This window comes from Melanotaenia boesemani, chromosome 17 (assembly GCF_017639745.1).
Source record: "Melanotaenia boesemani isolate fMelBoe1 chromosome 17, fMelBoe1.pri, whole genome shotgun sequence".
In the NCBI taxonomy this organism is placed as follows: domain Eukaryota; kingdom Metazoa; phylum Chordata; class Actinopteri; order Atheriniformes; family Melanotaeniidae; genus Melanotaenia; species Melanotaenia boesemani.
In genome coordinates, this window is record NC_055698.1 from 11,229,287 (window position 1) to 11,251,986 (window position 22,700).

Sequence of the window (22,700 nt, forward strand, 5' to 3'; positions counted from 1 at the left end):
CTGGCAGCAGGTTACCCCACTACTAGAGGTGGGGTGACAGTGATTTATGACTGAGTGAAGATCCGAGGGAAAACAGCCAGCTACAGGATGTCAAAACAAAGGAAAGACTAGTGGGGAAAAAAGGTGAATAAGAGAAAACTTGAGAAGAAAGAGAGAAAAATAACAGAGACAGAGGGATGAAAAACTAGTGAGGGGTCAACAAAATCCAAATGAAAACTAAAAATGCATAAAAATCGAGCTGTAATAACTAATCCATTGTGAAATGTGTAGGAAGACAATATGAAAAAAGGAAAAGGAAAGTATGTGAACTAAACAGCCACTGACAGAGAAACAGAGTTGTTCTGCTGTCGATTAGAGAAATGAGCTGCAGGGCACAAAACCACTCACAAAAACTATTGACTTTTTAAGGTGGAAGTACTGCACCCTGGCCTATTACGTTCAGGGTCCTTGAAAAAATCTAAACCCATGGACACACAAACACACACACACACACAAAAGCTAAGAGATAAATCATTCAGTACAGGCCAGACAGATTCAGATCTCCCAACTCTCAGAGAAAGTTACTCCTGCTTCTTTTGTTTAAAAAAATAAAAAAGAAAAAAGATAGAGGGGTAGAGAGCCAGTGGAAAACCAGTGTGAGCCAGAGAGGCACCGGAAAGGGGGAAGAGGAAATCTAATGTTGTAAAGGGTAGTTTAATATGAGAAAAACACCTTGAGAAGTGTATAGGCATACATATATTGGGTTATAAGTGTGCTAGTATCAATTGCTTTTAGTAGCTTGGGCTTCTGTCCTCGAGTGTATTAGTATGTACAAATAAATGGTAGGAATTTTAAACAGCCAGTACCTAGGCTAGCGTGAAACTACATCTGACGAATGCCATTACACACCTAACATATTTACCTGTTGCTCTTACTTTTTTATTTAAACAATATGTGAACAATGTAAAAACAAAATCTAATTTGCATTCAGTATTGTGTCTCAACACTTCATGAACATCCCAGCCCTCACTTTTGCACTATCACCTTTAGCTGCTTCTAATTTATTTGTACAGTTGTGGTTATTACCTCATATGTTCTATTAAGAACAGCCTGAACTGGGCAGCTGCCAAAGGCGGGGACTCTGGTGGTCTGATCCTTGGCTGCAAAAGCTAGCTCTAGGGATGTGGAATGTAACCTCTATGGCGGGAAAGGAGCCTGAGCTGGTGTGCAAGGTTGAGCGGTTCCGGCTAGATATAGTTGGACTCACCTCGACGCACGGCTTGGGCTCTGGGACCACTGTCCTTAAGAGTGGCTGGACCCTCTTCCATTCTGGAGTTGCTCCCGGTGAGAGGCGCCGAGCAGGTGTGGGCATGCTCATTGCCCCCCGACTTGGCACCTGTACTTTGGGGTTTACCCCGGTGGACGAAAGGGTAGCCTCCCTCCGCCTTTGGGTGGGGGGACGGGTCTTGACTGTTGTTTGTGCTTATGCACCAAATAGCAGTTCAGAGTACCCACCCTTTTTGTAGTCCTCGGAGGGGGTGTTGGAGAGCACTCCTTCTGGGGACTCCCTCGTTCTGCTGGGAGACTTCAATGCTCATGTGGGCAATGGAAGCGAGACCTGGAGGGGCGTGATTGGGAGGAACAGCCCCCCTGATCTAAACCAGAGTGGTGTTTTGTTGTTGGACTTCTGTGCTCATCATGGACTGTCCATAAAGAACACCTTGTTCAAACATAAGAGTTTCCACATGTGCACTAGGCACCAGGACACTCTAGGCCGCAGTTCGATGATCGACTTTGTAGTCGTGTCGTTGGACTTGCGGCCGCATGTTCTGGACACTCGGGTGAAGAGAGGGACGGAGCTGTCAACTGATCACCACCTGGTGGTGGGTTGTCTCAGATGGTGGGGGAGGATGCCAGTCAGGCTTGGCAGACCCAAGTGTGTTGTGAGGGTCTGCTGGGTAAACGTGCCTCTGTTGTCAAGGCAGCCAGACGCAGCTGTGGTCGTAAGGTTGCCGGTGCCTGTCGTGGCGGTAACCCCCGAACTCATTGGTGGACACCGGCAGTGAGGTATGCTGTCAAGCTGAAGAAAGAGTCCTATCGGGCCTTTTTGACCTGTGGGACTCCAGAGGCAGCTGATGGGTATCAGCGGGCTACGCATAGCGCAGCTTCGGCGATCACTAAGGCAAAAAATCAGGCATGGGAGGAGTTTGGAGAGGCCATGGAAAATGACTTTCGGAGGGCTTCGAGGAGATTCTGGTCCATCATCCGGCAGCTCAGGAGGGGAAAGCAGTGCTCCGTCAACACTGTGTACAGTGGGGATGGGGGGCTGCTCACCTCGACTCGGGATGTTGTGAGGCGGTGGAAGGAATCCTTCGAAGACCTTCTCAATCCCACCAACATGTCTTCCGATGAGGAAGCTGAGGTGGCTAAAAAGCTCCTCGGTGGCAAGGCCCCTGGGGTATGAGGTCCGCCTAGAGTTCCTTTAGGATCTGGATGCTGCGGGGCTGTCTTGGCTGACACTCCTCTGCAGCATCGCGTGGACATCTGGGACAGTTCCCCTGGACTGGCAGCCTGGGGTGGTGGTCCCCCTCTTCAAAAAGGGGGACCGGAGGGTGTGCTCCAACTACAGGGGCATCACACTCCTCAGCCTCCCCGGTAAGGTCTATTCAGGGGTGCTGGAGAGGAGGATCCGTTGGATAGTCGAACCTCAGATTGAGGAGGAGCAGTGTGGTTTTCGTCCCGGTTGTGGAACAGTGGACCAGCTCTACACCCTCTTCAGGGTCTTGGAGGGGGCATGGGAGTTTGCCCAACCAATCTACATGTGCTTTGTGGCCTTGGAGAAGGCATTCAACCGTGTCCCCCGGGGACTCCTGTGAGGGATACTCTGGGTGTATAGAATGCCGGACTCACTTGTACGAGCTGTCTGGTCCCTGTACAACCGGTGTCAGAGCTTGGTCCGCATTGCCGACAGTAAATCAGAATCGTTTCCAGTGCGGGTTGGACTCCGCCAAGGCTGCCCTTTGTCACCGATTCTGTTCATAAATTTATAGACAGAATTTCTAGGCGCAGCCGAGGTGTTGAGGGGATCCGGTTCGGTGGCCTCACGATTGGGTCTCTGATCTTTGCGGATGATGTGGTTCTGTTGGCTTCATCGGGCCTGATCTTCAACTCTCACTGGAGCGATTCGCAGCTGAGTGTGAAGCGGCTGGGATGAGAATTAGCACCTCCAAGTCCGAGACCATGGTCCTCAGCCGGAAAAGGGTGGAGTGCTCTCTACGGGTCTGCAATAGGGTCCTGCCCTAGGTGGAGGAGTTCACGTATCTCGGGGTCTTGTTCACGAGTGAGGGAAGAATGGAGCGGGAGATCGACAGGCAGATCGGTGCGGCGTCTGCAATGATGCGGACTCTGCATCTGTCTGTCGTGGTGAAGAGGGAGCTGAGCCGAAAGGCAAAGCTCTTGATTTCCGGTCGATCTACGCTCCTACCCTCACCTATGGTCATGAGCTGTGGGTAGTGACCGAAAGAACAAGATTGCGAGTACAAGCGGCCGAAATGAGTTTTCTCCGCAGGGTGGCCGGGCTCTCTCTTAGAAATAGGGTGAGAAGCTCGCTGATCTGGGAGGGGCTCAGAGTAGAGCTGCTGCTCCTCTACATCGAGAGGAGCCAGATGAGGTGGCTTGGGCATCTGGTTAGGATGCCTCCTGGACACCTCCCTGGTGAGGTGTTCCGGGCACATCCCACCAGGAAGAGGCCCCGGGGAAGACCTAGGACGCGCTGGACGGACTACATCTCTCGGCTGGCCTGGGAACGCCTTGGGATACCTCCAGATGAGCTGGTGAATGTGGCCGGGGAGAGGGAAGTCTGGGTTTCCCTGCTTAGGCAGCTGGCCCCGCGACCCGACTCCTGATAAGTGGCAGAAAATGGATGGATGGATCAACGCAAAAAAGCTTCTCTTCAATTACTGTACATACGTCTAACACTTTAGTCAAACTCAGCTGTGATGAATTAAAAAGTCACTTGAGTGACAGAGTGCCTTAACTGGATGGAAGCCATTTATTAACCTGCTTCTCAAACACAAGAGCACATAGAAGAACTGGAAGGAGAGTGAAATCAAGTGAAAGAGGCTACAATCAGAAAAGAAACAACACATTTGCTCACAGCTGCACAAAATCTATTGATGCACAATATTAATATAAAGAAGACAAGCACGATATCATAAGATCATTTCAACTTGAAATAGACAAGCAAGGCCATGTTCAAGTAAAAAGAAGATATCCTACAAATAGTATGTACAGGTGCAGAAGTGAAATGCAGCCCTTGTCAATACACCGGTGATTATCACCACAAATCCAAGAACTGTAATTGTTTATATATTGTTATACATTTTAATTGTAAATGTACAATTAATATCATGGAGCCCACACACATGCATAAATGTGCACCTTCAAGGTGGATGATTGGCGATTCGACACCCAGACTCAGTGTACCAAACATCCTTGGGTGATACACCTAAACCCACCTTCTATTCAGTTTGTTAATTTATGTACAAATTTCACGAGGTAGCGTTTGTCCTTCAGCTAGAAGGTTGATGGTTGGATCCCCATTTTCCTCAGTCTACAAAGTGAAGTATTGTTTCTTCTGTTAAATGAATGGATTGAAAATCTTTTTACACCCTTTGGTTCCACAGGACTCTGAAGGGTAGACTAAAACTAGTAGCCACAGAAGTCAGTCTCTACTTGCACCTCAATGTGAAGACATTTAAATCTGCTGAGAAGACCACTGGTATTGCAGTTGTTCGATGGCTATCATAGCCTAGGAGTTTACTTTGACCAAGGGACTGCTGTCTTACAACTGTACCCTTTGCATCCTTTCTAGTCCAAGACGAAGAACTGCTGTGGTGAGCAGGGGAAGCAAATTCCTGTGCAGCCTTAAAGACTCCGCTCTGAAGCCCCAGGAACAACAGTGGATGATGAAAAGCCAGGAAGCTAGCATGTAGCATGATCTCTAGCTCTGCATATATAAGACAGCGTGCTACCATCTGCACATTTTTTAACTTTTTATGTTTTTTAAACAAGAGAGCAAATAGTTAGAGATAGGGGAAAATATAAGATAAGATCTTAAATTAATAGTTAGTAGTAATATCTAACTGTACTAGTCTTTACAGTTTATGTGAAACCTAGACTGAGGATTTTGAGCCTGCTATTTTTCATCAGTCACTCACTGTGTCATTGACTCAAATGGCAAAAATGAGATTTTCTGGTGGTCCTATTCTGAGCTGTGGTTGGCTTGGTTCATCCTTTGTACACTTTTTTTGATTTTAAAAACTGAGTTTGTTGAGTGTCCAGTATGCTGTTAAAGACACCAACTAATCATAGGTGTTTCACACATCCCCACTGAAAAGAAAAGAGTAATATTCCTTTAATGATGAACAATCTTTAACATTTTAGGATCAACATGTGCTGCTATTTACACCATTTTTTTTTCTTTTTAGAGAAGCTCTTGCTTATTTCAGCAATACAATCCCAGCATGCAACTTCATTATATATATTTACTGTATATTCTGTGGGGTTGGGACTGAATTGCAGAAGTCTTTCTTTGTATAGGCTTGCTTATTTCTAATTGCCCGTTTAGTATGTTATCCTTGTTCTATTTCTCAATAAGTACAGGCTTTAATTTAATATTCAATTTATTAATTGTGTTTTAAGATATATTTTACAAAGAACTCCAACTTCCTTTCTGAAATAAGAAGCTTGTACTTGTAAGCAAAAGAGGAAAAAAAACAAAAAAAAAATCAAAGACTTCTTTATAAGGTTCTGGGAAGCAAGGAAAAAAAAACACAATAAAAGTCAGTGAGTTCTATATATACAAAGAGACAAAATGAAACAAATGAAAAAAGCCAACCAACAAGCGAGGCTGATGTTCAAACATTGATTATTTTCTGTCTCAGTCAAACAAGAGTCACCCAGGTAGCACGCTTCACTGATAAAACTGACAGCGAAGCTCTCTGTGGAATCAAAATTTCAATAAAAGCCGCTCCCAAACAAAATCCAATACCAGCAACAAAGAATAGATAGAGAGTTGTGTTCCTGTCTTTGCTTTTGTTTGAATAGAAGAAAAACAAAAACATATATATATATATATATATATATATATATATATTATTTTTTTTGCTGGCTTCAATGATGCTGATTTCCTGAAAAGTGAGTTGATTTTTTTTTTGTTTGTTTGTTTGTTTTTAAGAACTTTTTAAGAACAACTTCTCACCAAAACTGTGACAAAGAACATTTTTTGAGTCTTTAAGAAAAAAATGTCTCAACCAGAAAGTATGTTTTGTAAGGAGATTTATCTCCGAACTGAGCTCACATATCACATCAGCAGACAGAGTGATGAAACACTCTGTGCTGACCCATTTGGCAAGTCCTGAAAAACAGCTTTATTAATAGAGAGTGTAGCAAGAATTCACAAGAACTACAGAAAAAGAGAAAGAAAACAATAAAGTGCCTGGCACATATAAGAAATTTTAACAGAATACCAAAGAAAATCTACACCCAGTTACTCTGTAATAACATGGAAAGCCATGAAAAGATAATGACATAAGTGCAGGGGAATCATCGGCTGTTGCATTTTATACCTGCAGGTTTCTTTGACCAAAAGCAAGTGGAGAACAAGCTCTCAGATCCTGCTAATAAATTCCAACTCTTGCATTTTTTACTTTTTGCTGTCATCTGCATTGTTCCAACTAATTAAGACATCACTTCTGCAGTTTCATGTTCAGGCAAAATAGTCATGATGAAAGCTTATTATAATAAGTACATGCGGTTACAACCAAAGAGCCAAAAAGGCTGTTAAAGTTCAGCTATATAGGACAGCGTTACTGCTAAGGGAAATGAAGTGCTGCTGGAAATGCAATCAACTGACCAGTATTGTATTTTATACAGCAGCCACCAGACAGTTGGGTGAGGTTTCAGAGGCTGAACAGCTACAGCGTGTCCAGGGTAATCTGCTCTTATTCAGACAGTTAAGCCTATAAAAAGGCTTTGGGTGACACTGGAAAATGCACATTTCGCATCCTGTAACACCCTTCCTCCCAGCTCAAGGTGTTTGCGACTTGTTTGTGTGAGATGTGTTTCTCTTATGGTGTCAGGGAAAAGAGCAAGGTGCTGAAAAAGAAATGGAACGTGCACTTACTCGGTTGGTCGCAAGAGTGTCGTCTTGCCCAGGCGGAGAATGACAGGACCTCGAGGGTTGCGGATTTTCTTGACATCTGTGCTCTTGAATAGCAAGAATTGCCTGACCAGATTAAAACCTATTAATGATAGGAATTTGATTAGCACCCAGCTGAATAAAACCAAGATAACAATATGTGTTCTTGAGCTCATGATTTCACCTGTGATATTCTGCTGTGCCATGTGAGGAAACTTCCAACCATCCACATGCAAGGGTGGGCATTGTACACCTGTGGAAACAAAGGAAATGCACAGAGGGTTATGCAGGAAAGATATTAAGAAAAGTGGTAGAACAGCTAAAAGCCTGGACTACCTGTACTGTCATTCATGAGAGGTAAACAAGTCATTGGAGAGCTTATGTCAAATATTATCCTTGACACTTCCTGCTGAGTTAAACAGAATTTGCATAAGAGAGAATAAGCTACTTCAAAAATACCTTTGAGACTTATTGAAATATTTATCCGGTTATAAAGTGAATGAGTTGGGGTTGAATGAGAGTTTAAAAAAGGTGTAAAACATGGACAGAGAGATGAAATGAGGGCAAAGCAGTGCAGTGTGAAACACAACCCGGTCTGACAGGTTGTCTAGCACCAACCGTGTCTGCTGCGGCAGCCTCATTTTGATGGATATGTTCTCACCCTGTCAGGGGAGGTTGCAGAGAAAAGTGTTGCCTGTCAGAGCGGCCTGCCTGGCTGCAGGGGGAGATGTGAGATGTGTAGAAAAAACACAGTTCTACAGGTAGATATGAACCCTGTGAATCACTGTGATCCACAATTAATTGATCTCTTTGGGGCCAACGACTATGGCCCTAAGCAAGACATTCTACTAGATGGTTTTTCTTTTCTTTTTTTTCTTTTCTTTTTTTTAACATGACTGCAGAGAATCTTGAAGCAGATGGTGCCTTCTGTTAACCAAAAATAAAACTTAATAATTATCTCAGAGTTTTGTTGCTGTCAGTAATATTCTAAATCATTAATATGTGCCGTGTGCCAATGCTCAAGGTTGGATATTTTAATTCAATCTCATTCAATGCTGCTTCAAGCATAGCTGCTGTGGTTACATTTTTTTTTTTTTTTTTTTTTTTTGTCTTTTCTGATAAGTAAGGTCTGTAACTGTTAAAAACTTTAAATTTCAGATTTTTTTTAATATGTTTGAAAGGCATTCATATGCTTATGGTATATATACAATACTAAAATGAAAATAAGTCTTTTCAATACTTTATTCAATTAAAATATCAAAAGATGTAAATTTTTGGGGGTGGCAAAATTAAGTACAGCCTTCATTCGAAAAGCAACTATAACACAAATGAGCAAGAAGTACATTTCAGAGGTATTTTGCATGATTATTCAGATTTCAGCTGCAGAAACTTGTAAAGCATTGTTGCCACTGTGATTCCTTCAGCCACAAGATATTGAGGGGTTTATGTGCATGTGTAAAATCTGAATATTGACCTGGTCACTCCTCGGCCTCCCATTTTTTTCTTTTTAGCCTTCCTTAGTTAGCTTTGGTATGATGAGAATGCTGGTAGGTCTATTATTGGTTCATTGACACTTTAAGCCTTTGAGCCCTGTGCCAACTTTGTAGACCCATAATGCAGTAACTTTATCTATATAACCACAAATTCTATTAGAATAGTTTTGGAGGCATAATTAAGGGACCACTTGTCAGATTTGTGAAGATGTGAAAATATCAGTATGTGTGTTACAGATGTAGAAAAAGAAAGAAGGCACAGAGCACAAATGAAAAAAGCCTAAGGCTTACCTAAAACAAACAAACAGTGAACTCTAAGGAGGAATATGAATATCTGTTAGAAATGATTCAGCTGTAACTCTAAAGGCCAGTTTCACAGCTATAAGCGGCCATTTTAGTCAATGGTTTGGTTCCCACGGGGCACGCCGCAGCATGTCAGAAGCGCCTTGTTGCTGCTCTCTGCTAAACATACGATTGAGTCTAATTTTGACGGAGCATGCTGCCAGAACGCATCAAGCTCAGTAGTTCAGATAGACCCAGACAGGAAATCATACACAAGAGCAATGTGAAGTTAGAGTGCCTCTAGAGAGAGAGTGGCGCCATCTCCGTTCACTGCAATGGTTCAGTTTTTTCACAGCAATGGCGGCGTATGGAGCCCCTCAAAAGTTCCCGGAAGTTAGCAAAAGCTAAGCGACGGTCAATGTATTTCAATGGAGCAGATTGTCGGAGCTACACTTCTTCAAGGTAAGATGTTTTAATAGTCATATTTCCATATCAGTTGTGCATCTAAATCAACTTGACAGGAGTAAATAAATATGTTGACGGATTGTCACCGTCTAGATTAATATATTTAGAGATTACAAACCGATAAAAGTTTATGCTAGCACACTGATAGCAGCAGATGCCACAGGCTGATGAATGTAAATTCTGTTCGTCAATATAAATTGATCCAGCGCCGTTGATAGCGAGGTTAATGTGTAGGGAGAGCGATTGTAGTTACATTTTTATTTAATTTTAATGTATTTATAAGGCTGTGGAATTATGGACAAAGATATGAAGATGATTCTGTATGTGGGTCATAATGTGTGACCACCGCATTTCACACATTTAACACTATAGGCCAGGCCAATAATTACACCGTTTATTTTACATAATAACTAGAAAGTGAGCTGTTTTGTCGAATAGTACAGCCCATACAATTATACAATATTAGGGCTTTAGGTTGCCTGCTGTTAACTGGGATACTGTTCTTCTTCACCTTCCTGCTTTGGCCACTTTTAAGTGTTGTTTCCTGTCTTTTTTTCTATATTCTGCAACCTCAACCATATAAATCTCCCTGTGATGTGTTTAATTTAAAAATAAACTTCCCAATGATATTATCTTTGAAAATGTGTAAATGCATTGTTTTAATATGATTGCCTCACATATTTTTTTGTTTTCACAGTCCCTGATGGTGGTCAAATGTATCCTGCTGACTTTGGCCATCCATATTTTCCTTCTGTCCCTGTCTTTGGGGAAGCCATACATACGCACGCCTTTCTCTGAGCGAGTGGAGCATCCCCATGCAGCACAGCATACCATGGTGGAGACTGTATTCAAGGATAGCAGAGAAAAGAAATGGCTAAACATGCTGATCTAGTCGAGTTTTATTGTAAAGGAATTCTTTTAGGTATTAAATGCATTTGGAAAACAAAGGGTGTTTGTCTGATTTATTATGTAAATGTAGGGAGTAAGTCTTGGGATAGTTAACAAATAGTGATAGAAAGCCATGTATTTTCCATGAATTGAAATCAAAATTTTATTCATTTGCCATGGATTTTCTGTAAGAACACATTATATTGTGAGTCCAGACTTAGTTATCAGTCTGCCTCAGTCAAAATAAGTCTTAAGACTTAAAAGCAATTCACACAAGTAGATACTAATAAGTAAGAATAGATAACCCATTTATTTGAAATGAATTGGGGATCTAAATTTTATTTATTGGATATAGATTTCCTGTAAGAACAGTTATCATTATGCTGTGAGCCTAGATTTATTGTGTAGTCAATTGGTAAACCATTGTCGTCACCTGTTGGTATGCCTCAGTCTGAAAGATAAAGTTAAAAAAACAGAAAATATTATGATTTACATTGCTGTTGATGTCAAACAGGTTTAGTAAAACTTTGATGATTCATATCAATGAACACAACTATAAAAATATTGCAGAGCAAAGCCTTCATTGATCATTATTTACCGATTATCGTAGTTTTCCTATTATTTTGTATTGGCCGCCAAGCACTTCCTGGAACTTTTGGAGGCTACATGGACCACGTGATCGGCAAGCGTTTTGAGCTTCCGGTGGCGCCACTCTCTCTCTAGAGGCACACTATGTGAAGTGTCCAGTAAATTTCAAAATAAAAGTCCCCATGCAGATTTGCTATGTAAACTTTATGTCATTATTCGGTCAGGGGGTCTCATTGTTTTATTGTTTTTTTTTTTTTTTTTCATCATGGACAACAAGATGTTTATTCTGGAAGTGGGGAATCAAAAGACTCTAATTATCCTGTGATTTCATGATCTCGCAGATCCAATAAAGTGGACTGCACTTGCAGGTGCTTCGCCTCTGACACACTCCCGGTGTGAAGTTACCCGCCGCGGAGCTCAGAAGGAAACTGCGGCATACACAGACCCGGTTGAAATTGGCCATAAATCTTTATGAAATCATAGTACAACATTTCAGCATTATCTCTGCAAAATCAAACTTCTGATAAAGTGAACCAGAACAAAATTAGAGATGTTTTACAGAAAGTTCAGGCTAGGTCTTCAAAATGGCAATTTTGTCACAATTTAGAACCACCCGTTCTCAATGACCCCCAACAGAGGGCCCTCAGGTTTTAAAAGGTTAAAAAAGGTGGCCTCACATCATCTTGTCACACTGATACAATGAAAAATGTATGGTTGATTCAATGACTGCAAGCTATGTTGTCCCAGGGGCAGCAAAACACCCCAAACTCATGACGCTCCCACAAAAAATAAACCAATCATAATCATTTTAATGTTCTTACCCCAAGTCTTCTCACAATTTTGACAGTGAGTGATGAGAGCTACATTTTACTGCCTGGTGGTAACGAGTTGTTGAAGTTTGCTACTGTTGAATAGTTATAGAGATATGTCATTCTTTATTCCACTACTAAATATTTAAAGCATTTTCCAACTAGTTCCTACTGAGGTTTTATTGTGTTGCTCTTGTGTGTCATGTCAGAGACGTATTTAACCAAGTATTTAAAAGTAAATGAACTAAGACAGATGGACCTTAACTAATGGTCAATAGAACTAAACATTAAGAGTTATTTTAGAGGCACTACTAATTATACTATTAATGAGAAGAATAAAGCCTCAGGAAAACCCTTTCTCAGGCACTTAAACACTAATCAAATGTTGAGAAGGTTTTTGTGATAAGACAGTAAGAGTATAACGTAAGTGCCCTCAAGCATCCAATGGCAAAATACTGTCTATGTTTTTAACCAGTTTAGAGAAACTTTATCCAGGCCTGAAGAGAGAGTAAAATGAAGTGAAATAGTCTAATATAATTACTAAAATAATAACATTCAACTGACTTTAATTATGAGCTAGAAATTTAATTTCACGGAGGCCAGCTCAAAGAAAAATGAAATCCTTCTTAGTGCTACATATTATCAAGACCATCGCTTGACACCCCGCAGTTTCTGCTCATCTTGAATTCAAAATAACAAAGACAGTGTTTCAAAGCAAAAGACATTTCATCCTGTCTGACTGCACAAAGTGTCATTCTCTCATTTCTTTCTACAAGCACAAATCATGGTGTGGAAAACAGATGTCAAACAGTTGTTTTATAGGAAACTGAGAAACTTTAGGTGAAAAGTCAAAGAAACTGTATGAATTGGACTTCCGAACAACAGTTACAGTGGAAAGAGCATCAAGTACAAGTTTGGGGTGTTCTGAGACTTATTCAGTCTCACACATTGTGTATTTTATAAATTGATGAGTCCATCCTGAAATCCTGTCTGCTAAATCAGCACAAAGTCTGCAGCTTCACCAGCACACACACAAATTCACACACTTAAACTGAAGTGTTTCTTTATATCCCCCAGTTGCAGGTTTTTTGAAGTCAAGTTATGGTAAGTTCTACCTTTGTCACTGCTTACTCCGCTTTATTTTTCCTTTTCTTTTTTTTTTTTTTTTGGTTTTTCATTACCATCCTATTTCCATCTGACAAAGTAAAGATGAAGGTTCTCTAAGAAGTGAAGAGATCCGGGCTGCAGGCAAGGGAGCAGCACTATGAAAAGCTGAAAAACTCAGAAGAGAAGAATTCTGGGAGAGTGAACACTTTAAAGCAGATAAGGTGAAATATACAAGGTAGGCTAATGGGAGGTGTGAAGTGACACTTTAAAAGTGCAGAAAAACACTTCAGAGGCATTGATTTTGTTGTTCCTGTTAATGCTAAAAATAGTTACCCTAAAAGAAAGCAATTATCTTCAAAAGAAATAAGTTGCCACTATATACTACTGCATGCATAGGCTGTATTAGGACAGCTATAGGACAAGCTCTGTATTGACTTGGATTAACTATCATGAGTCTGAGTTGTTATTTAGCATGCTTAGATCAAGAATAAGGGGAGCAGACATCATCCTCTGAGGATCTTCCCCATTTCTAATGACCTGTATGTCTTTTCAAATCACAGCAGAAAACATTGAATTTGATAAACTGGGTTTAACTTTTCTATTTTTTTTTTTTTTTTCATATTTATTACATAATTATTGTCATTATCTTGTGTCTTTTTTTTCTCCACATGTATCCCTGGCATACAGTTATGGTACTTGTTTACCCTCTTTCCTGTCCTCACGCTTCCCAACAGGTCACAGCAGATTGTTGCCCTTCTTGAGTTTGATTGGATGCTTTTCCTTCCTGTTAAAGGGCAGTTTTCTTTTTTTTCCAACTATTGCCCACCAGCCCTTGCATGCTCAGGATGGGGTACTGAATCACGGCAAAGAGTCAGTGCAATCTGTTGATTTCCTTAGCGATGCAACCATTTTTCATGAATTGTCTCAAGTGAACACAGTTATTATAAATTGGACTAAGGGTTATCTGTAATAGATTTGTTTTATTTGGACTACATTATACTGGACTACAATGAATTGGATTGAGCTGGACTGCATCTGTAAAGGTGTCTTGAGATGACTTAATTGTGAAATGGCAGGAGAGTTTAGTTGACAAATTAAATAATAACTTTCAAGCTAGAAAAGTCCTAAATTTTTGTTTTTCTCAGTAATCTGATCACATTAGTGAACAACAATTAACAACACAAAACCATAAAGATAACACACAATAATGGTGGCATAACAAAGATGTTAGTTTGCTAACTTAAAGCTATAGCATGCTGAACACTAAGATAAAATAGCAGAGCAAGGCTGTATGCAGAAGAATTAAGCTTAAGCTAACAAAATAAAGCAAGATAACTTAGGTTTTACTAATGTAAAATGCTGAGGGATCACCAACTCTGGACCTCTTGGACCACTCTCCTTCAGTATTTAGATCAGAGCTACTCACTTCAGTCCCATGGGTCACTGTGCAGAACTTCATAGACTGCTGGATCTATTTGATTTGAGTCAGGTGTGTTGGAGCAGAGAAACATTGAAAACCTGTAGGGTCAAATTGAGTAGCCCCGGGTTAGATGTTTTCCGACTGCAACACAGCTGACTGTGTTGTGTTTTTGTAGCTGGGAAACATTTTAAAACTGCCGGACCCAGGCCCAAGAGATCTGTTGGAAGTAATCCCTCCTGTGGATCCTAACCAGTGCATTGCACAAACCAAGTTGCTGACCTCACAATTTGCACATTTTTCTTACTTATGGATCCTCATTTCAAAAACTCAGTGTTCATTTGCTACACATTACATTTCACCATTTAAAATATGCTCTTGTAACAGGACAAAAATTGTACATATCGTCACTACAAAAACCACCTGTTTATTCCAAAGCTGCTTGTTTTTGTTCATTTGTAAACATATTTGCACTTGTTTCTTTTTTTTTTTTTTTTTTTTTTTTTTTTTTAAGCTTAGGATAAAATCAAATACTGTTTACTTGTTAGAGTATCAGACATTTACTCACAGTCATGGCAGGAATGCAACATCTCTACAAATCTCAAAGGATGGATGATGTTTTAGTGGACTGTTGCGTTGTCAAACACTTGTGCAGTTTGGCAGCGGACATGGTGCATAACTTGAACCCCACTTCATTTCAAGCTGTGATCAAAGGAAAGCTTTTGCTTGTTGACAAGCTAATTAGCACAAAGTATGAGCGCTTCTCCAGGATCCCGCTAGTAGCTGCATGTAGCCTTAAAAAGATTGGATGGTTTTGGCTGGTCTCACTTCCTCCTTGATGGGTCGTGTTTGAGTCTTGCCAAAGCAAGCAGTGATATTAAACTAGCTGGCATGCAGTACTGCTGAGTGTTCTACCACATCTTCAATCTATAAGATCTTTAGAGAGGCCAAGGGCCACATTTAGATGAAAACACACTTAGCATTAGGAATGTACACTTGAAATGTGTCAAGGCAGCACATACCTGAATAATTTGATAACTTCTTCAACATAATGATTGTAAGGGAACTAATACACCTTGTACAATGTTAGACAAGCATATAGACAGTCATTATAACATGAAAAATGCACATTATACACTGATATTAAAGATACTTTTAGAAGATTTAAGCCTCAGTGGCCTATCTATCATTGCTTTGTTGGGGTAAGGCCTTAGTTATTAATTCAATTTTCACAGCAGCAGAGACTTGGCACAGTGCTTTCATTAGGGGCATGGAGGTCGAAAGTGTGCTCACAGTTTCAGAGTTTGCACTGCGTAGTTTGGAAAGGACCATAGTAGTTATTCAATAAGCTTTACAATGTGGCATTCCAAGATAATTGGACTGGGCTGCTGATCAGCAGAAAACCAGAGTCAGTGGGTGAAGCTTCCATGTCCTGAATCTATTAAAGACTTGCACATAGTGTGCGGGATGGAGAGAAGGGTATATGCTGGGTGATGCAGTGGATGATTCAATACAATAAATATAGTCAGGGTCACTAGACTGAGACTGTGAAAAAGGAAGTATTGAGACAATAAGTCTGACATTGCCATTTTGGGCCAAAGAAAAAGACAACAGAGAACATTCCTTGTTACTTTCCAGAGATAAAATTGCAGTACAGAGGAGCGGAAAGACTTAAAACACAGCACTTCAGGGGGATGAGCTCACTCATTTTCCCTTCGTAGGCCTCTGGCACACTTTCAGTATGCATACACAAGCTCACAGAGATACAGACTGACTCATGACACACATTTACAAGCTTTTCACATCAATAAACTTGCACAAATGAGATTGTGTTGCTGCACATAATGTCTGCCATCCTGTGTGTTTGTGAGTGTTTTCACATGTTTACACACATTGCTAAGTGACGCTAGCTCAGATCATGGGAGGATGTATAATACCTTTAGAAAAAAAATCAACTTTATCGTAAGCTCAAAACTTAAATATTTATATGTAAGAGAAATGTATGTTACCTACTAATAATTTTTAGACCTTGTACAGTTCTGAGATGAGATGCAATGCTACACTACCAATGAAAAGTTTGGACACACTTCCCCATTAAGTCTAATAGAAAAGTGTGTCCAAACTTCTGAATGGTAGCAAACATTCCTAAACACTGAGTTAATGGAATTTGAAGACATTGTGCCCTAGAGTGCACTTCAGCATAAACATGAAGGATTGACATTGCTTTTCCAACGTGAGCATATGTGGACGAAAGACAGCCTCTTAACTTCTGTGACTAGAGTTCTCTGAAATACACGCAATTATCTCTGCACTTCCTGTCTGTCCTCTGATTCCATTTCCCTGTTTTCAACATACTCAGCACCACATAATTGACAATAGCTAGCAACTAACTGGTGATAATGGATATTTTTTAATCAGTCTGATGACCAAACCAGTTACCCTGTTACCATTCAGTAGTGTAGCAAATGTGAAGCAAACTTTTAAAAAGCAAAATCAAAACATTAATTAGACATGTTTTGATGGACTGGTGAGTCAGACCTCTGTGATGGCTAATGGCAGTTGGGATAGGATGGATTTGGTGTGTTGCCAGGGGGTGGAGGTATAGAATACACAGCTAGTGGTAGCAGTTCAATAGAAATAAGAATTTCTTCCTAATGAAAATGGAACTCTTCTTGCTGGGAATATCTTTCACATTTGAGATATTTTAAGATATGAACAAATGATAAAATTCTGACCTGATAAAAATGTTAGACGTAATGGTTTGGCTGATAATTGATATCACTTGTTTTGTCATTTACTTTCCTTTTATATGCAAGAGGAGACGGAAATATAGCATATCTTACTAAAATACAACTCACTGAACATTTTAAAGTATTTCATTCCTTAAAATCAAATTATTTCTGCATCCACAGATCATCATGTTAGTCACATGAGTTTACCAGACCAGAAACAGCTGGTGGTTTACTTTTTAATCTTGCCAGATCATATGGAATTAGTCTTTTCCATCCTCTCTAACATAAATACATGCATATATTTTTTGTTTCAAAAATGACAAAACACACCTCAAGTGAGTTAATCTATTCTTTTGCACAGTAGAAGAGCATTTTGATCTTTTTACTATTTTCATTAATCTAATATTCATCACACCTTCTAAATGCACATCATATTGGGCAACAGAAACCTGGCATTTTGTACAGTTGTACCTTCCAGTCTTGGAGGCAAGTGGAGACACTACCAGCTATTCATGTTCACCACTAAGTCTGAGGCACGATCCTCCTACCTGCCCTTTCCATTACTGCTCCATTTTGAGGGGATAGAAGCCTTGTTTTTAAAGAGATCTGAAAGTTGTAATTTGCCACCAAACAAGGTGTTGGTGGCCATTTGGATGAATAGATGTCCACTATCACTCAAACCAAAAAAAAAAAAAAAAATCAAGAGGAACTTTTTCTTTGCAAATTGGAGTGATGAGGCATAGAGAAGGAAAAGAGCTCCAAACCACAGAAAATCGCTTGTATTTCCTGAGTTTGAAAGCTTATTTTACTTTAACCATTTGAGGGTATTGTGATAAACTCAGCACAGATATTTATTGCTGCTTTATCGACTCTAGTAAAAGAAAAAGCAACAAAACAGAAAAAAACATTCCTGCATTTGCTTCTGACTTTTGTGTTTCATCTCTAGCTTGTGTTGAGGCTATTAAAATTCATTGGCATTGGACAACACACAAATTGCAATAGCCCGGATGCAGACCTGCTCCAAAAAACACAATACATAAAACCTGTGCTTCAGACTACATAGGATCTGCTGCATAGAGCGCCTAATACACTATGGACCTGCAGCGTTGTCATGTAGCTCAACTTTTTGACACTAATTTTACCTAAACCTGCTTTCCTGCTGTAAAGTCAGCAAATTACCCATAAGTTTGGATTTTGGATGAGTTGGAGGATCGTTATGGTGTGTCTTGTGCTTGCTATGACAAAGTGTTAAAGCACTTTCTTCCACATACTAGAGGGGAGGACTCGGGGGAGCTGCAAGCTGACTTAGTCTCATCTTGGATGCTCTGACTAGGATCTCCCAGGGGGGACCACCTTCTCCTCAAAGCTCCCTTCAGAGCTCTGCAAGCTATAGAGGATTGCTCCCCCCCAACCCCAACTGATATCACAGAACAGGCCCCTGAGAACATACTGACAGTGTGATGAGGGGGTATGACAGTTCAGAGTGAAATAAATAAATAAAACAAGACAACAAAAGAGATTTTTCTTCACCTGTCTGCTTCTTGATATCTGGGTTGTCTGTTTCTCTCACTTGTCACACACACACATACACACTCACCTGGGTGCAAATAGTAACACTTCAGATTCTCTCCAACACACCAAGTGATAATAAACTAGACTATCGGCTTGTATACAGAGACTCTTTACAAATACACATCCTCAGAATGACTGATGGCTCATGAAGAGGAACACAGCCACACACATGCCTCTTTGCTACCACTGAACCACACTGCCACCGATAGCCACAGAAGCTGTAATTACACGGTTTTCACTGTGGCCTAAGGCGTCACAGAGACACTGTAACATCAAGAGCAGAGCAGTTTTACAGCGAGAGAGGTTGGCAAAGCAAGCAATGCCATATTCAAGACAGAGAGCAATACTTTTTAAGCAGCTTTTGTCATTAAATAGAATTTACGTTGATGTATGAATTTAATAGAGCTCCACTATACCTACTAATGGAGCACATTTCAACATCTACATAGCCATCCAAATGGCCAGCAAACAGAAGGGCTACATGACCAACATTCCAAGCAGTTCTTTTGGGTCTATTCCTATTATACTGGAAGACTTTACTTTCTGTAAACATTGATGACTTATGAATCGGATGTGACTGGACCATGCGTGCAGAGTTGTGAACATCTTTCTACCAATGTAAAGCAAGTCCTGAGTCCCCCCCTAACATTTTCATGTAGCACAGCTGAAAGATCAGTGCTATTGATGCTTTATCTGCAAGAAGTAATCGCTGCTATAAGTCCCACCTTCCAACCCAGATTTAAGTAATATGATCGGCTCTGCTCTTTTGCACTTTTGTGATTGGCTCTGTTGAAAGAGCTAATGGTGCTAGCTAGTGGCAGAGTGTGTCCCCTAACAATAGTTGTATTTTCAATCAGAATTTCAAGAGCAAAGAAAAGAAAGATGGACATCAGGAGTTATTTTAGAGTGAGTCAATGTAAATGTTTATGTCACAAAGAAATTATTTACTCAGATGCTATTCATTGATAATATGTTATAATATTAAAGTATCTGTGTGTTATTTATTTTACTCATCAGTACTTCTAAGCATAGTGAGAATATCTACATTCTGAATTAATTCATGATTACCCAAACAAAATACACTGCACTGTATTTGGGATGATCATGATCAACAATTCCTTTTCTCTTACAGCAAGTCACTTTTTTGTGCTACATTTCAAAACATATGCAGAGCCAGTCCTTGGAATGTTTGGAAATAGGGCAACTTACCTTGGTCTGACGTCACTGTGTCACATGATGCAGTGCTGAGGGCCAGCAGAGTCAGAGAGGAGGAGAGAAGCCACATGGTTTCACTCCACTAACAAGACAACTTCACCTCACCTCGCCACCAGCTGATGAGAGAAATAAAAGTGAAAAGGGGAAAGTTAAAAAAAAGTCAAATCCTTTTCCTGTCAACAAACAAGATGTCCACTGACACTGCTGACAGTTTTGCATTACACTGGACTCTTGAAAAGATGTTGATGTATATTTATGAGTCAGTTCCAGCTGATGTGTTAATTATGTGGTATGATGCAGGCTTTGTTAGCAGCATGTGAATTAGAATGTCCCTCATAATGTACTCTAACTCTATAAAGTCTAATCATGATCATAATCTTGTCCATCTGGTTGGACTTTGACTGGGCAGCAGCTGCACACACACAGGAAATTTAAATTTGTATAGGAAAGTACACTTAGATGCACACACATGTGAGCAAAAGAAATGTGATTCTACAGACCAATAGACAACACGCATATTCCAGTAAAACAAAGCTTTCTGTATATGCAAAATGCTCACATGAAAGTAAAATGACTTCCATGCAGGCTGGTGGCTGTAGAGTCAAACAGACAACAGGGCCAAAACACACAAACACATCTGGAGACTGTTCCACTGGAGCCATGGTTGTGTTGTACCAGATGCTTCCACGTGGCCCAACAACAAGCACACCAGACACACACACTCACACACACACCGACACAAAGATGAAAAAGCATGCCACGTGTAAATAAACATTCTATTTGTTCTCTGCAACACCCCCAACCCCCCCAACCCCCCACACACAAACAAGTATGTACACACATCCACACCGCCCACTCTGACTCGCATAAACAGATCCCAGCTGACCTGGACTTGCCCTCAGCATGTGAGAGAACCCCATAACTCTACAGTGTTAAGCAGTACAGCAGGGCCCTCCGGGCAGGCAGGCAGGCAGGCAGACTGTGTCTCCAAACACACACCTGTCCTGTCTGCCAGGAGAAATGACCCCCACACTCCCCTGGGGATGCACTATTTGGTGCTCCAGCCCAGCCATAGACACATTGCTGGAACACCATCCAACCTGACATGGCTGTGTGCAGCGGGCAGCTCAAACACTGCAGTGGAGGACAGCGTTTTAAATTTTGCTCTGAAATAATAATGAGGACATTGTCCTATGTCCCCCCCCCCCCCCCACCTCCTGTCTCACCCCTATGTCACTTGTGCCTTTGGTTTTAGATTGTAGCTGCTTTGCTTGTTCTGTTTTCTAAATTCTATGTAAGAAATTAGCTTTTAGCCTGTATAATCACGCTGTCTAACAATTTATCTGTGAGACCTTCTACGGAAAACACTGTTTGGGTGAAAGTAGCTGCAAGCTAAACAACAAAAGGGACAAGTTTCCTCTTGCAGCTGGATGGGTGGACAATAAATCAAAACCTTAGACTGCTGCTGTGTTTAGAGCACTCTGAAGCTGCAGCTATTATTCCAGGCTTCATGCAACATGATCACAATAATAAGAAGGTTCACACAGTACATAATTCATAACGCATCACAGTGTGCAGAACACAGGCTGTGGTAAAAGTTACAGCTCACTGCTATTATTATCTGGCTTTAATCCAAAACAGCTTAATAGGCTTCCTAATATGTGTTGCCAAGGATGTCTTTCTTTCTCTCATTCTCTTTGAATTTCTATGGCCGATAAAGTCAGGATGGGGTTAGGCTGCTAGGCTGGACCAACGGTCTGGCTGCGAGCCCGGTTATCAGGCGTGAAAGTGATGGGGTCACTGCATGTGCAGCCAATTCAGGCAGGAAAACAATGACAGATTTCCTCTAGCCCTAAAAGCCTGACGACAAGAGCTGGATAACAGAAGTGATGACCAACATTATCAATCCCAACTTTTTCTTTTTTCTTTTTTAGCTTCACTTATTTACCTTCTGTTACCTTATTAATTTATTTTAACAAGTACATGTCTCTTTCTGATTCAGAGCAGCTCTGTGGCATCTAGCTGTTGTTCAGTCTTTTTTGTCCAGATCTTCTGTTTTCTGTTTCTATTACAGCTCTAAGTTGTGGCACTTTTCACAGTTCCATTACACAGACAAAAGATGCATTGATATTGTACTGCATTGCATTACAAAGGAGGCAATATGCACTCAGAGCTTGGTAATTTTGGTTGTCACATATTTCATCATCATTGCCATCACTTTCAGATGGAATAACAAACCCCAACACAAGCATGTTCAGAGAAACACACTCTGACAGAGTTAAATGAAACATGTCCACTTGATGCCCTGACAGCAGTATTGCTTATTAGCCAGCCAGACATGGATGATTAAATAACAGTGAACCACTGTTTAGAATACTTTGCATCTGTTTAAATGGGACAGCCCAATGCAAATCTGTCAGTCTATCAGTGATATGTGCAGGTTCACTGGCTTTCCAGCTGTCTCTTCCAACATCCTGCAAAAGGAAGATTGATGGACAGCTCATTCACAGACTCTGCTTCCAAACATCCATGATGCTGACTTTTTTTTTCTCTAGTTGAAAGCTTATATAAATAATTTCACAAAGAAATGGAGACATAAGGGAGGTGATTGCAGCCACTTTTACAGAGAGGTGGACAAATTTGAAAACTTCATTAAACTTATATAAGTACAAAAAGAAATGTCTTGATTACTTTGTTTCCAGGGACAAATAGGTAGTTCCTGGGCAACCAATTTACAGACAGGAGACAGTTATACTGCTGAGCACATACTGATTCAAAAGAAGTGGGCAGGTGTGTTCAAACTAAACATATATATATATATATATATATCCCTCAACAACATACAATGTACAACATAAGTTTGTGAATTTGTTTGCCTTTTATCTTTATGTCCCATAAAGTCTGAAAAAAAAAATTTATAATAATAATAATTTGGATTACAGTCATTTAGCT

General features: G+C 40.5%; 1 protein-coding gene across 5 annotated transcripts in view; it reads right to left on the minus strand.

Annotated features, from left to right (window-relative positions):
- col16a1 (collagen, type XVI, alpha 1) overlaps positions 1–22,700 on the minus strand; it is a 98,402-nt gene that overhangs the window by 71,541 nt on the left and 4,161 nt on the right. For all 5 annotated transcript variants that reach the window (XM_042012238.1, XM_042012235.1, XM_042012236.1 and 2 more), the window contains exons 2-4: positions 19,743–19,864; positions 7,365–7,433; positions 7,166–7,283 (exon numbers count right to left, since the gene is read on the minus strand). In XM_042012238.1, coding sequence (XP_041868172.1) covers positions 7,166–7,283; positions 7,365–7,433; positions 19,743–19,818 — 263 coding nt within the window. In that variant the 5' untranslated portion in view covers positions 19,819–19,864. The remainder of the gene's footprint in view (positions 1–7,165; positions 7,284–7,364; positions 7,434–19,742; positions 19,865–22,700) is intronic.